At 50.6% G+C, this 14,338-nt stretch overlaps 3 protein-coding genes across 11 annotated transcripts in view; 1 reads left to right on the forward strand and 2 right to left on the reverse strand.

Moving 5' to 3' along the window:
• TIMM17B (translocase of inner mitochondrial membrane 17B) overlaps window positions 1-1,535 on the reverse strand; it is a 4,819-nt gene extending 3,284 nt beyond the window's left edge. The window contains exons 1-2 of the mRNA XM_019629641.1: window positions 1,428-1,535; window positions 499-598 (exon numbers count right to left, since the gene is read on the reverse strand). Coding sequence (XP_019485186.1) covers window positions 499-598; window positions 1,428-1,453 — 126 coding nt within the window. The 5' untranslated portion in view covers window positions 1,454-1,535. The remainder of the gene's footprint in view (window positions 1-498; window positions 599-1,427) is intronic.
• Window positions 1,536-1,633: 98 nt separating this feature from the next.
• Window positions 1,634-5,822, forward strand: PQBP1 (polyglutamine binding protein 1). Of its 6 annotated transcripts, none has more exons than XM_019629635.1 (7): window positions 1,634-1,784; window positions 2,196-2,280; window positions 4,251-4,362; window positions 4,588-4,703; window positions 4,899-5,162; window positions 5,396-5,459; window positions 5,624-5,822. In XM_019629635.1, exons 2-7 carry the CDS (start codon window positions 2,214-2,216, stop codon window positions 5,778-5,780), a joined length of 780 nt encoding a protein of 259 aa, XP_019485180.1. In that variant the 5' UTR covers window positions 1,634-1,784; window positions 2,196-2,213; the 3' UTR covers window positions 5,781-5,822. The 6 variants fall into 6 exon arrangements, with proteins under 6 accessions (XP_019485180.1, XP_019485183.1, XP_019485177.1 ...); XM_019629638.1 differs by having other exon boundaries at window positions 1,635-1,784; window positions 4,591-4,703; XM_019629632.1 differs by lacking the exon at window positions 1,634-1,784 and adding an exon at window positions 1,898-2,002.
• Window positions 5,823-5,874: 52 nt separating this feature from the next.
• SLC35A2 (solute carrier family 35 member A2) lies at window positions 5,875-13,864 on the reverse strand. Of its 4 annotated transcripts, XM_019629631.1 has the most exons (6): window positions 13,594-13,853; window positions 13,196-13,217; window positions 12,275-12,354; window positions 11,868-12,050; window positions 9,190-9,341; window positions 6,352-8,240 (listed from the first exon to the last, which is right to left on the reverse strand). In XM_019629631.1, exons 1-6 carry the CDS (start codon window positions 13,688-13,690, stop codon window positions 7,479-7,481), a joined length of 1,296 nt encoding a protein of 431 aa, XP_019485176.1. In that variant the 5' UTR covers window positions 13,691-13,853; the 3' UTR covers window positions 6,352-7,478. The 4 variants fall into 4 exon arrangements, with proteins under 4 accessions (XP_019485175.1, XP_019485173.1, XP_019485174.1 ...); XM_019629630.1 differs by lacking the exons at window positions 12,275-12,354; window positions 13,196-13,217 and adding an exon at window positions 5,875-6,183 and having other exon boundaries at window positions 7,498-7,650; window positions 13,594-13,864; XM_019629628.1 differs by lacking the exons at window positions 12,275-12,354; window positions 13,196-13,217 and adding an exon at window positions 5,875-6,183 and having other exon boundaries at window positions 7,498-8,240; window positions 13,594-13,850.
• Window positions 13,865-14,338: the final 474 nt, after the last annotated feature.

The following is a 14,338-nucleotide window of genomic DNA, read 5'->3' on the forward strand; positions in this document are numbered from 1 at the left end:
CGGCAACTGATCTGCCTCGCCTGGGAAGAGCGCAATGATGGTGCCAACTTGGGCCAGTGAAGCAGCGTCCTCCACAACTAGATTGAAGAACAAAAACGACAGCAACTTGTCTGTTCCCCTTCCCCTAATTCCCCAGCACTGTTCCCATCCCCCCAATTATCCAATAAAAATCTTTTAAAAAAAAACAAAACAAAACAAAAAAAAACACTTACAAACTTTTTTCTACAGGTTTGGACGTTCTTATGTCGACAGTAATGACTGTTTTCACAGCAGAGCATTTCCACAGAGGAGCTCCAGTTGGGTGTGGGGTGAGGGACAGGGGCCATATTTGCAGTTCCCCAAAACCCCAGATCTGGGAGCCAGGCCTGACACCTAGTTAAGTGAGCAGGCACCAGAATGATTAAGTCTATGTGACTGTCAGCTCCAAACAGTTTTCAGAGCAGTATCCTGTGCTGGCAGGGCAGGACCCCCCACCACCCAGAGAAACCCAGGACTCACGACAGGGGCATTTCTGAAGCCCTTGATGGCCTGGAAGACTCCACCACCGATGACACCCATAGTGAAGGCTCCACCGCAATCATCGACAATTCGCCATGGGCTGCAAGTGTGAAGGGGAGGATGGGGTTAATGTGAGCCCTCCTATGCTATGTCATATGTATTCTTTCAACTGGGAGAAACCAAATCCCCCGAATGGGAAGTAACACTTCAGATAATAGATTCATTTCCCCCTCATTTAAGCAAGAAATAGTGCAAAGAGGGAAAAATTAGTCTTTGCCCTCTCCGCCCCTTCTCTTTGCAGCCAACCAAATAATCGGCCAACCACTGTACTATCAAAGATTAAATGAATTGATATACACGCAGAGTTGGCACTTTATAATAATCCCTACGGAAGTGTGAACTAGCTGGTGTTATTAAAGCAGGACGGGTCCGCATACCCCTTCTCCGACAACTACCACGTCGAAGCAAGCCCCGCCCTCTTCCCTCTTTCAACCACGCGCAACTGGGGAAAACCAAAAGCAGAGTGACCCAGCACCTCCTCCTTGCTCACAATAGGCTCATCCAGGCACCGCCCCCACTCACTAAAGCGACCTGGGAAAAACCACGCGTGGTAGCTCTGGGATTTCCGCTCAAAAGCGCATCACCCCCCCCCCCCCGGCGGAAATGGATTCGACCAGTGTGTCTCATTTCGTTAACAAAGAGGGGCTAGGAGATACGGACACGGGGAACGTGGAGTGGTTCTCCAGACACACGGTTGAGGTCCCTCTTAACGGAGCCCAAGTGGAAGGGACCAAGTGGAGGGGAGGAGACAACTAAACGTCTCCCGATTCTGGGCCGTGGCGCTCTGGGGCCGGGCCTCCCCCACCCGCCTCCCACAGCTGGCCGTGATGCCGCAGCGACAGTCCCGAGGCCTGTGCCCATCGCCGTACCAGGGCTCCCGAGCGTACTCCTCCATGGCGCCGGCGTCCGGCTCGTGCAATCGGCCTAAACCCAGGCTAGGCCACGCCCACACTGTAAACGCACACAGGAGTCGAGCGTTCCACCTATCCCAGGACCACGATTGGGTTGCTGCGCCGTAGGTCAGGCCAACAGCGCACTCTCATTGGCTACCCAGGTTGCGTCATCGGTTCGCCGCAGCGTACGCTCCCAGTTAGTTCAAGTCTCAGGGAGAGAGTAGATGTTTCTGTGCTTTGAGAGAAGAGAATCGTGAGGTCCTGGTGATCCTAGCGGTGACGACAGCGAGGCGGCCAGTCTGACAGACTTCTACTACCCGCGTGACTATATTGGTAACGTCCCGGAGCATACATTTTTTGGAGCTGGACGAGGTGCTCCACTCTGCACCCCCATCCCAGCGCTTTGGTTCCACCCACCCAGCAGTCTTTGGGGGATGTTGGGTGAACCCATTTCTTGGGCACGGGGGAGCCGCTTTCGGCTCCTTTGGCTGTGGGCGGAGCCTGGGCCTGAGAGAGAAACTGGGTTGTGGAGCGTCCGGCCTGATAGGAGGGTTGGTGAGGGTTTTGGTGATTTTTCTACCTATCTCTTCCACCTTTTAGCGCAGCTTCCATCTGCCCAGCTACTGATGCAGGCGGGGTGGGGGGAGGGGGTCCAGATGCGTACACGCTGCGGGGCGGTGCTTGGTTATAGGATCCAGATTCGAATTTTCATCTGAGGTGTTTTTATCTTCTTTCCGTCTCTAGGTCTGTTTGCTACTCGCTATGCCGCTTCCCGTTGCGCTGCAGACCCGCTTGGCCAAGAGAGGCATCCTCAAACATCTGGAGCCCGGTGAGGGAGCTAAGGAGCAGATGGGGCTACTATGCGTGCCAGGACTGACAGACACTTTGACGTTGATACTGCCACTTGATACCCAGCATGGGCCCACTGTACACCAAACAGTGGAATGGGGAGAGGGGACGCGGGGGAGATAGACATCTCATCCTTAATATTGACAAGTAGGCCCCAAATACCTATTTGGGCCTACTGTATGCCAGGTTAAATCCATCCCTCAATCCATGGAAGTGATTAAAAGTGTCCAATAGTAAGGATAGCTGTCATCTACTACAGTCTCCTGTGCACCGAGGACAGTGGCAGGATGCTGATAACTTTCTTTATCATACTGATAGATAACATTTTTTATACCTACTATAGTACCAGGCACTATGCTGGTGATATATACTTTATTGTTCACCATATCAATAGCTGACATGTATTTTGGGTGTACTAACAGCCAGGCATACACATTATGGTGAACAGTATAAAATAATGATAGGATTTATCACTTAGACCTATTTGCTGCTGCTGCTGCTGCTATTTATACCATATTGTCAATAATAGTAAAAGCTGGCATCTATTTTGGGCTATAGTGTGCCAGGCACAGGAAAATACATCTTACTTCCACCTTAACGTTAAGTGACATTTATTATAAGCCTAATGAGTGCTGGCCAGAGAGCTTGTGGTTAATATTACTAATAATGATTATTGATATTTAAGCCTATTGGGTTCTAGGTCCTGTGCTGATGTTATTCATCTTATTAATAATACCGATGATTATAGCTGACCTCTCTTTGGGACCTACAGTATGACAGGTACTATGCTGTTGCTGACATACATTTCATTATTAGTTATATCCACAGCTGAAATTCGTGATAGGCCTACTGAGGGCCAGGTACTGAGCTGACAGTATACACCTTTTTTATTCTACTGATATTAACCGACAGCTATATACATCAGGCCTCAGGAACTGAATGGATTCAGAGCAGTAGTTGGATAAATCCTTTGCTATCCAAATTCTTGTTACTGAAAATACAGGAGTCAGAAACCCCATATTTCCCAAGCTTGGGAGCTTTTGGACGTATTTTCAGATAAATGCCTTGCTGTTCAAACTTGTTTTATCCAAATAGATTTGGATAGTGTGCTGTTACATACTCCCTGAACTCAGGAACTGAATGACTATGGATACATGTTTTGAAGAATCCCTAGCTAAACTCTTAAACGAGATAGGGTTGGGTAATAGCATATCTTCTTTTTTTTTTTTTTAAGATTTTATTGGGGCATTGGGGGAGGGGGAACAGACAAGTTGCTGCCCTTTTGTTCTTCAGTCTAGTTGTGGAGGACGTTGCCTAACTGGTCCAAGCTGGAACCATCATTGCGTTCTTCCCGGGCGAGGCAGATCAGTCGCCGGCTTCTGGATGGCCGCTCACAGCGGCTGCTGGCCGCTCACGCTGCCTGCTGGCTACACACGGTAGCCCATGGCAACCCACTACAGCAGGGGCTGCAGCCTACGCTGTTGCTGGCAACCCATGGCAGCCCAGCTCCAGGTCGAGCCCCTGTTCAGCATCTTAGCTGTAGAGGGCAGTGTCACTGGCCCCCATATGTGGGATCCAAACTGGGGCCCTCTGGCGTCCCAAGCCAGCTCTTAACCAACGCGCCACTCGGCCGGCCCCGTAATACCATATCTTTTTTTTTTTTTTTAAAGCAGTTGGAGGGCTTCTTAGCCGCCCCATTATTTTATTTATTTTATTTTATTATTTTTTTTTTCGTAATACCATATCTTAAATGAAGCCAGGAACAGGACAGATTTAGGTGCACGTTAAGTCCACCGTTCAGATGCTTGGATTTGGAATGTGAGTGATATGTGTCATGGCTGGTGAGATCTGGCATACACATGCATATCTGTGTGAATGTGTGCATCTGTCCAGATCACAACTGTAGGATGAGAATCCCTGATCCTTATTGCTCTCCTCCTGTCCTGGCAGAACCGGAGGAAGAGATCATTGCCGAGGACTATGACGATGATCCCGTGGATTATGAGGCCACCCGTTTGGAGGGCCTGCCACCAAGCTGGTATAAGGTGTTCGACCCTTCCTGGTGAGCTGGGGACCTGCGGGAGAGGAGAAACTAACTTCTGACTTCACTCTTCCTGTGCTGTCTCTGACACTGGGGTAAATGGGGGGACACACAGGGGAAGATATCTGGGGGTCCTCCCTGGGGGGTCCTGACAAGGGTCAGGTATAGACAGAGATTGGGGAGCAGGAGTTGAGGTACAAGGAGAGGATATCTTGTGCTGACACTCCTTCCCTCCTCACTGCCAAGCAGCGGGCTCCCTTACTACTGGAATGTGGACACAGATCTCGTGTCCTGGCTCTCCCCACATGATCCCAACTCCGTTGTTACCAAATCTTCCAAGAAGCTCAGGAGCAGTAATGCAGGTGAGTTCGCAGGTCCAAGGGTACCTCAAGTGCTTCTAGCAGTTCTCAGAGAGGGCTCAGTAAATGCTCGTGGATCCAGGAGGGGCAGGTGAGACAGGCAGGCCCAGACTCGAGCAACAGAAGCTGTCAAAAGCAGAAGCTACTGGGTCCTGAATTGGGAGGGGGAAGGTCACTTCAAGGTTTTTATGTCCCCAGATGCTGAGGAGAAGTTGGACCGGAGCCACGAGAAATTGGATCGGAACCATGAGAAATTGGACCGGAGCCATGAGAAGTCAGACCGGGGTCACGAGAAGTCTGACCGAGACCGAGAGCGTGGCTATGACAAGGTGGACAGAGAGAGAGAGCGGGACAGGGATCGGGACCGGGACCGTGGATATGACAAGGTGGACCGAGAAGAAGGCAAAGACCGGCGCCACCATCGCCGGGAAGAGCTGGCTCCCTACCCCAAGAGCAAGAAGGGTAAGCTGAGCAGGGCCAGTACTGGGGTGAGGCAGCAAAGCCCAGGGGGTGCATGGCATACAGTAGCCCTCACTTCCTTTTATGCAAATGCCTGAACCTCGGTCGGGCCTGGCAGAAGGCGCTGCAGCCATGGAAGCCATGGGCTCCATTTCTTCCTGGGATGGGGGAAGCTCGGTGGTCAGGGGCTCGATGTGCCTCCATTGAAGACCTTGTTCTGCCACCTCCTTCCACAGTTGCAAGCCGGAAGGATGACGAATTAGATCCCATGGACCCCAGCTCATACTCGGATGCACCCCGGTAAGTGACCCACCCCCTCGCAGGCCAGGCCCTTTTCTTTCCTCGACTCACTACACCAGTGACGGTTCCTTTCTTCCTACTCCTTCCCCCACTTGTCAGTTGTTTGCTGGGGGGGTACCTACCACATCCCACATTCCCACCCCCTGACCCTCTGTCATCCCCAGGGGCACATGGTCAACAGGACTCCCCAAGCGGAATGAGGCCAAGACGGGTGCAGACACGACAGCTGCTGGGCCCCTCTTCCAGCAGCGCCCCTACCCATCCCCAGGGGCTGTGCTCCGGGCCAATGCTGAGGCCTCCCGAACCAAGCAGCAAGACTGAATCCTCGTGGGTTTCTAATAAAAGATTTTCATGGATCACGAACGAGGCCAGAGTGCTTCCTTCTTTCATACTTTTGAGGCTTCCCAACCCAAGGCGGCAAGATGCAAAACACATTTTATTTGCAAAAACTCACCTAAGAAATACTGTGGGGGCGGCAGGGACATGGGGGCTAAAGGGGCTGGAGGCCGAGGTGGGTCCCTGTTGGGGCCCTCCTTACCAGAGAGTTTAGTCACGTCAGCCCTGTGTGGGGGGGTGGGGACAGGTGGGTCGGTGTCTGCCTCCCCCCACCCCTAATACTGATCAGAGAGTTTGGTCCTGTCTGGGCCAGGGCAAGAAGGGAGAACGAGGCCAGGCCAGCGTCTTCAATCCCAGCGGCTACGAACCCTTCACCTTGGTGAGCAACCTGTGGTGGGAATGGGGAGGAAAGAAAAACACAGAAAGCTGGGGTGGGCTGGCAGGCGGGTGTCCTGAGCAAGTGAAGGCGACAGTAGTGAGGCTGGTAGTCTTGGGGTTAGTAACAGAGCCCACGCAGGGAGAGCAGGTCTTCTGGGTCAGAAAGCTACACGTGGACTAAATAAATACAACATCTTTATTTGGCATTGGGTATCCTGACATTTGTTCATCACAGTTTCTTAGAAAACAAACCAAAAAAATCAGAACAAATTGATCAAAAATAAAGATCCAATGGCCCTATTTACACATAGCAAAGACAGCCCAGGCATTTCCCATGTGCATGTGCACACACACGTGTGCACACACATGCACACACCCTGGGAGACAGTTAAGGGGTTAATAAGCTTTGGGAAGTGCAAGGGGCAGGTTCCATATTTTAGGAACTTTAAGACACCTCCTCTTATGAAGTAAGGGTGCCTCATTCAGCCAGTGGGGTAGCAAGAGTGTGGTTGGCAGCTTTATGTTTCCTCTCAGAATGTCTCAGAAAATAACCCTCCATCTGGCAACTGACATCGTCTTAAGAGTCAACGAGATTCAGCCACTTTGAGGACCTCCCTCCCTGCTTTTCCCACACCCTGGATCACTATCTGATTAAACCATAAATCCCCAAACCACTAAAAGTCAAATAGTCCCTGCTTCTGGAAAGGGCTGATGCAAAAATGTCAGCTCTCACCCCTTGCTCTCTCCCTGGGTGCTCACTAGAGGCCCATTGTTCAAGGGTCTTAGTGTCAGGGAAGCTGCCTGAAGGCCACAAAACGACTTGAGCTGCTTATATGATCCAGTGTGATTGTGAGGGAGAAGGCCTCGAGCTATGGCAAATAGAACCCCACAGGTAGGCATCAGTCATTACTAAAGAGTGGTAGGATTTTTGTCCAATTTGTCCTTACAAAGGTGGAGGGATTTCTGGGAGGGACTCTCCCAGGCATGACATACAGAACCTCTCTGGCTGAGGGGATGCAGACAGAAAGTCTTTGAATGACAATACCCATAACCTGGTCCTCAACAGGGTTAGATTGGGGCAGAGGAGGTGGCTCTAAAAACCCCTCCAGGGCAGTGGGGCCAACCTACAAGGAAGATTTCTTGTGATGCCTGCCCAGCCCCACGCCCTTCCAGAAGTCTCAATGCCCTGGGAGAAAAGACTTCCATCCCCATAGGAGCCAGGCCCCAGCGGCAACTTGGGTCCTGCAGATGCCCAACACCCTCCACCCAGTCCCCCTCCCTGTCTCCCCCCACCGCCGCCAGCCCTCACTTCACCAGCACTGACTTTGGCAGAAAGGGCTCCGTGCTGAGGTCTCCACGGTGGGAAGACAGCTGTGGTGGCGGTGGCTGCCCTGGAGGCTGTTGGTGAGTGCAGGGCCCAGAGGTGGAGGCAGAGGTGGAAGCAGAAGCTATTGCTTTGGCTGCACCTCGGGGAAGGCTGTAGAGGTAGACAGCACCGATGACCAGCCCAGCACCAAGGGCAAACAATGGGTCCACGTGAAAGCCGAAGAGGCGGATGGAGGCCACAGTGGACAGCACAATGGACAGGGAGGTGGCAAAGCCCTTGAGGATGTTGTCGGCGTACTTGACGACAACAGCCACCAGTAAACCACCAAAGGCCTGGTTGAGCACCACACCCCAGACAGCAGGTGTGTACCCGAAAAAGAATCCACGGTGGGCCACAGCGGTGCCCTCAGCCCACCAGAGCCCCACCAGGCCCAGTGCTGTGCCGAAGAGGCCCAGCTGCAGGTTGCGCAGCCACACGGAGCCTGAACTGCCTTTGAGGATCTTCTCAAAGTAGACACCTGCAAAGCCGGAAGAGAGGCAGGAGGCCACGACAGCCGCCAGGCCTGCCCCAGGGTTCTGACCCAGCGTCCGTGGGCCCCCACCACCGGCTTGCTGTGCCTGGACAATGGCAACGCCTGTGAAGAGGAGCAGCAGGGAGGCCCACTGCAGCCGGGAAAGGCTTCGGTTCAGCATGAGCACGGAGAACAGGGCTGTGGTCAGGATCTTCAGCTGGTACGTCACCTGCGAGTGGCATGTGGAAGGCATTGAGGGCTGCCCTTGACCCCCAACATGTGCACATGGGGGACAGCACCTACTGTGGGCCCCCAGGCACAAAGGGGGGACAGGGTGGGGTAGATGACAATAAAAACAGCAAAAGTCTCCAGCCACAGGCCATTGACTGAGATGCAGCTAAATAGCTCTGAGGCTGCCTCCCAGAAGGTACACAGAAGGTTGACTGTGCACGGAAGTCCCGAGCCGCACCTAAGCGCACATCCAACCCCATTTCCCAGCTGTGTGATAAGGGAGGAAGCACTTGCCCTGTCTGAGCCCTGACATCATCTGCTGTAAACTATGGCTGGTGTATGTGAAACACCTCACACAGTAGGTAATGAATGAATGGTCAACATCGTGATGAGGGAGGTCAACAATACCTGTTGATACAAATAAGTGAGCCATACAATGTCAGCAAACACGTACATAGCACTTACTATCTACTAGGTGTGGGTCTAAGCACTTCACATGAATTCGTTCTTTAATCCTCATGTAGTAAGTGGGCACCAGTGTAAAATGCAATTTAAAGATGAGAAAACTAAGGCACCGAGAGATTAAGTGACTTGCCCAATATCACACAGCTGGAAAGTAGCAGAGCTGGGATTTAAACCCAGGCACCCTGGCCCCAGAATCCAGGCTCTTTAACCATTCAACAAGGCTGTCTGCAAATAGTCTAAAGCTTTTCTATCGCCAACCAAGGACTCTTCCCAGGTGTTATACCTTTTAATCACTCCAGTGTCTCAGTGAGGAGCTATTACCATTTCCATTCCCATTTCCCACAGATGAGGAAACAAAGTTTGAGGGAGCTCCAAGGACATTCCAAAGGTGACACAGCTCCTGCTCTCCGCAGCCCCCCTCCACATCCTATATCCCCCATCCCAGCCAGTTCCTCCAGGGTCATGCTGGGCTTGGGGCTCACCTGGAAAGTGGCAGCTGGCAGGTTGGAGATGGCAACATACTGGAGGTTATTCTGTAAGGTGTAGATGAGAGAGGGCACTGCAAGCTTGAGTGTGTCCACATACTGCACCAGGACAGCCTCATGGAGGAAGAGGACCAGGTGCTTCACGTTACCTTGGTAGGGGGAGGAGAGCCCATTTTAGCACCGACTACCAAAGATGGGGATCCTCTGAGGACAGGGACTGGGCCTGGCCCTATCTCCTCGCCACAGTCTGACTCCCTTGAAGGCTAGAATGAGGTCTGTGCTCTCAATTTTCCTGTAGTACAAGCACATCTCCAGTAGGCCTTTCATATACTCAGTTGAACAGACACAGAAGTCCATTAATAATGGACGTAACACTGTGTCTGAGAATCATAGACCATATCTCACTCATCTTAGAGCCTACCTCCCTGGCACAGAGCACCATTCACGGCAAGCACTCAGTACACATTTGTACAATGAATTCAACAGCATTAAGTAGGAGCTTGTGGAGTGGAAGCCCTAGGAGCGAGCGTGGAAGGCTGTTTACCGAACAGAGGGGAAGTTTTAGACTCGACTTGTAGACTTATCCTAGCTCCTTACTGGCCTGCGAACTGCCCAAGGGGCCATCTCTCACTTGACTGCATCTTTATGTCAGCCCTACACACACCAAGCAGTTGCCCCTGCCACATGGAAGAACGCAGGCTTAATTATTAAGCAGGAAGTTTAGTTAAGACCTGCTCCAATCAATAAACGAGAATATATAATAAGGCATTTGCAAAGCTCACCTCCCTTTTTTGCAGTTCAGTGTCACTCCTCAGGGAAAAAACCTCACATCCACTGCACAAAATTATGGCAGAAACTCCTGCTGATGCTTGTTCACAAAACCCTGTCCATGCACTTCATGGTATTAATCCCAGGAGTAATTATCAATGTCTACCCCTCTGCCCAAATTCACTGGGCCCAGGGGTTTGGGTGTTCAAAAATTTCCAGGTGTTAGAAAGGTAACATGGTATACATACTATACATTTCACATAACACACCCCACATATATGGGGCTATGCACCATAATCAAGCACATTCATATTCCCACCAAATGAGGAAAAAAAACAACAACACAAATATACAAATACCCCCACATCCAGGTCAGGCCAAGTTTTACCACCTAACTAATTCAGGAAAAAGAAATAGCGGTGGGGGTTGAAATTGTAGCTAAGAGATGAAAGCCTGTGATTAAATTTGCAGCTATTTGTTTCTCCCCATCTAAAATATCAGCCCTGTGAGGGCAAGATGCATGTCTGAACTGCTAACATGCCCACCTCCATAGCCAAAGCAGGGCCTGCCATGCAGTGTTCACTCGGAAGTGTCTCAGAATCAACCAGGAACAGAGCAAGTGGGTCCCTAAACTGCTGCCTCCCATGAGTGAATGAGTAAGAACGTCTTGTTCAATGTAAGTGCTGGGGGTACAGCCACATGCAAGGCCTTTATAGAGAAACGACTAGGCAACATTTTAAAGAAGAAGGCCTTCAGGGAGGTGTTTACATTAGTAGATAAACCCAACTTACAGGGAATACAGAAGACAGAACATGTTAAATACTACTACAGGGAGGCAGTCAGCAAAATCCAGGTTACCCAAAGTCTGTAAGACAAATGACCTGCTTTCTTCAACAAATTAACTAGAGAGAGAGGAAATAAAACAGAGTTGGAGGGAAACCTAGAGGTGGACAGACCCAGAAGACATCAACGAGTTACAAAACACTGACCTTGATATAAACTCAATTCAGACAAATTTTTAAAAACGTTTATGACATTTGAGAAATCACTACAAAACTTGGACATTAACTGGATATTTGGATCTTTTGTTAACTTTTAAAATTATTGTTAATTTTTTTATGTATAATTTTTAGTTATTGCAGTTATTTTTTTAAATGTACCAAAATATATATTCAAGATAATAAGGGTGGATTTACTTCAAAATAATACTTAATATGGGACATAGGTCAGGCCCCTGAGTGCCATTTGTTTCATTTCATGTTGTTGCTTTATAATGTTGATAAGATGTCTACAAACTTAACTCTTGTTTGTATCAATCAGCCTATGGTAAAACTGGTTTTGTTTAATGTTTCATGTAAAGTCTCATTACGTATTGATAACTGATGATGTTAATGGAGGACTTACTGTACTTCAGTATAATACAGTGGGGGGCATAGTATGCAGACATAGATGGGCAGTGAGTGGATAATTACTGATGATGTTTAATGCCAGAGTGGCCATAAGTTGATACTTGTTGAATCTGGGTAATAGGTACATGGGTATTTTACTATTTTATTATTCTCTCCGATTTTGTGTTTGAAATTCTCCATAATGAAATGTTAAAGAGAAATAAATAAATCGCCATGTAAGGATCGCCTTCTACTTATGAACACATACTGTCTCACTTGTACAGTCCCCTCAGGCCAGCTCCCAGGGGGGCTGGGGTATAAAAGTGTGGCTGCAGCTACTCATAGCTGGAGGGACAAGGCAGCTTAGCTGCACCTACATACTCCCCAGGCAGTTTCACAGGCAGATATACTCCCCCAGCAAACCCTCTATGTGGGTTTGGGTACACACACACACACACACACACACCCCACAGAGTCCCACCCACCGACTCCAGTGCAGCACCCTTCCCTGGCTCGTACCCCTCTTCTGTGCGAAGAGCAGCAGCAGGCAGGTGAGACCTTTGAGCACTTCGGCCATGACCACAGCAGTGGTGGCAAAGAAGCGGTCCCCAGGCAGCGTGCGGGTGTAGCGGATGCTAAGGATGAGGGAGGCATTCTGGACCACCAGCACGGCTAGGGATATGTATTTGAGGCGCCGGTGAGCTGTGGGGAATGGAAGGAGCAAGGGGGAAAAAGGGATCAGAAGCTGCTGGGGTATAGCCACACCACCCCCTTCCCCTCTCTTTTCTCAAGCAAAATCCTAACCACTGCTGCTTCTTCCCTCTGCCTACCTAGCCTGATCCAAACAGGATCTGACTTCTCCTGCTTCCACCACTGTCAGTCACAGGAAGAAAAGTCAGAAAGGGAGAAGTAGGCGGGGCTCATACCTGGAATCCTTGCTGAGGTGTCAGGAAATGGCTGGAGCAGGCCCTGAACACCCTCACTTTCCAAAGAGTGAGAAGCAGCTCTCCCCAGGACAGAATACTAACTACATTTTTAACAACGTTTACTGAGTGCTTACTGTGTGCCTATCACTGGGCTAAGGGATTTATATGGATTACCTCAACAGGCCACTATATCGCTCTCATCTCCTAAGGAACTATAAGGATTCCCATTTTATGAAAGAGCAAATCGAAGATTTATATGAAATATTGCTTCTATTTAATGAGGGGCTGTCCCATGTGAAGAATGATACCCCAATACAGGGAATGAGAGCACTGTATAGGGCATGTCCACCTCCTAAAAAACGGTCTTTCTCCCATCTAAGAAATTATTCCATTCCCTCAAACTCAGAATGGTGTCTCCAACCCCTTCTTTCTATGATGACTGATTCCTTCTGATCCAAAACGATCTAGCAAATATAAGAAACGGTTCTCACCCTTTCCCAAGGATTGAACCGCATATAGTCAGTGGTTACTTCACCAAGAATGAGTTCCCTCAATGGTATAAGGAGATATTTCCCTATACTACACATGGTCCAGTGCTCCAACCATCGCATCCTCCTACTTCCAGCCAAGGAATTATTCCTTGTTCTACTCACACAATAAACTCTTCCAGCTCTACGGAAGGGCCGGGCATCCTCAGAACGTCCTTTTTCCCCACTCCCACATACAATGAACTATACCTCCATTTGGAGGGGACCCCCAGATCGGTCTTCTCCCCATATAATGAAGGACATCCCTACCCTCAAAATGGACTCTCTAAGTCACATAAGGAAGGACCCGCCCCACCCTAACTCACAATAGCCCCAGTATTTTATAAGGAAGAAACCACCACCCTTAGAATAGCCTCTCCCTTCTATAAAGAACTCTTCCACACTCAGAATAACCTCTTCCTTCTGTAAGGAGAAATTCTCCCACCCTCGGAATGGTCTCTCCCTTCTATAAGGACGGACTCCACACACACTCAGAATGGTCTTAGTGGTCCTAGCCTCCCCAAAAAGACATACCCCCCTAAACTCAGAATGGTCTCTACTCTCCAAGTGCGGAAGGGACCTCCCCTCGCCCTCAGAATGGTCTTTTCCCTACCCCCAACACACTCACAATGGTCTGTTCTGTCCTCCCCCCCGCGCCCCCACCCCCGCCACACACCCATAGGTCGGTCCATACGGGATGCTCGCTCTCGCCTGAGTGAGGAACCTTCCTGACCCCCTCAGCGATCCTGACCACCGCCCCGCCGCCGACCGCTCGGCCACAGACTGTCTCACCCGCACTCACGGTCCCAGGCTCCAACGCCCCCGCCCCCGCGGAGACCGCCCCTGGCCCGGCCGCCGCGGTGGAACCACTAGACCCAACCGCTGCCATGTTGGCATCTGCCCGGCCCGTCCCCTCGGCAACAGCAGGTCACTTCCGTGTCTAACACTTCCGCTTCCGGGGTGAGGCAGGGTGCTGGAAGGGTTGACTAGTGCGGTGGCTTTCCCTGTCCCCTCCAGAATGCGTTATGCCACCGGCCTCGGGACTTCCAAATTCCGCCTGGATAAGGACATCGGGCACGTGACCAGCGCAGCCTCCCGCGGTCCCGGCACAGCCCCTTCCCGTTACTAGACCCGCCCCCATCTCCATCGATCGTTTTCCAAATCACCCGCCCAGCCGGTCTCCTTGTCTCATTGGTTCGGTTGCCCCGCTATCTCTGCACCGTCTTCTGATGGCACCGCCCTTTCCTCATCCAAACTCCTTTGCTGGTTGGACCAAAGTTCCTTTCCTATCCCGGTAAAGCTCCGCCCCCTGGAGAGCCTGCGGGCATCTGGGAGGGAAATAAGATTTTGAGGGAGCTGGGCAGGTAAGTTAGAGATAATATCAAGACAGTTTACGATATAGAAGCAAAGTCACTGGAGGGTTCAGACTGAGAAGGGAGTTCAAGTGTCACCGTTGAGGATGGAAAGGGAGAAGGGGACAGGTAAGCCAGCAGCTGAGGTTTACAGATTAGCTTTTGAAAACAGGCCAAGAGTACAG

This window comes from Hipposideros armiger, unplaced genomic scaffold, assembly GCF_001890085.2.
Source record: "Hipposideros armiger isolate ML-2016 unplaced genomic scaffold, ASM189008v1 scaffold_862, whole genome shotgun sequence".
Lineage (NCBI taxonomy): Eukaryota > Metazoa > Chordata > Mammalia > Chiroptera > Hipposideridae > Hipposideros > Hipposideros armiger.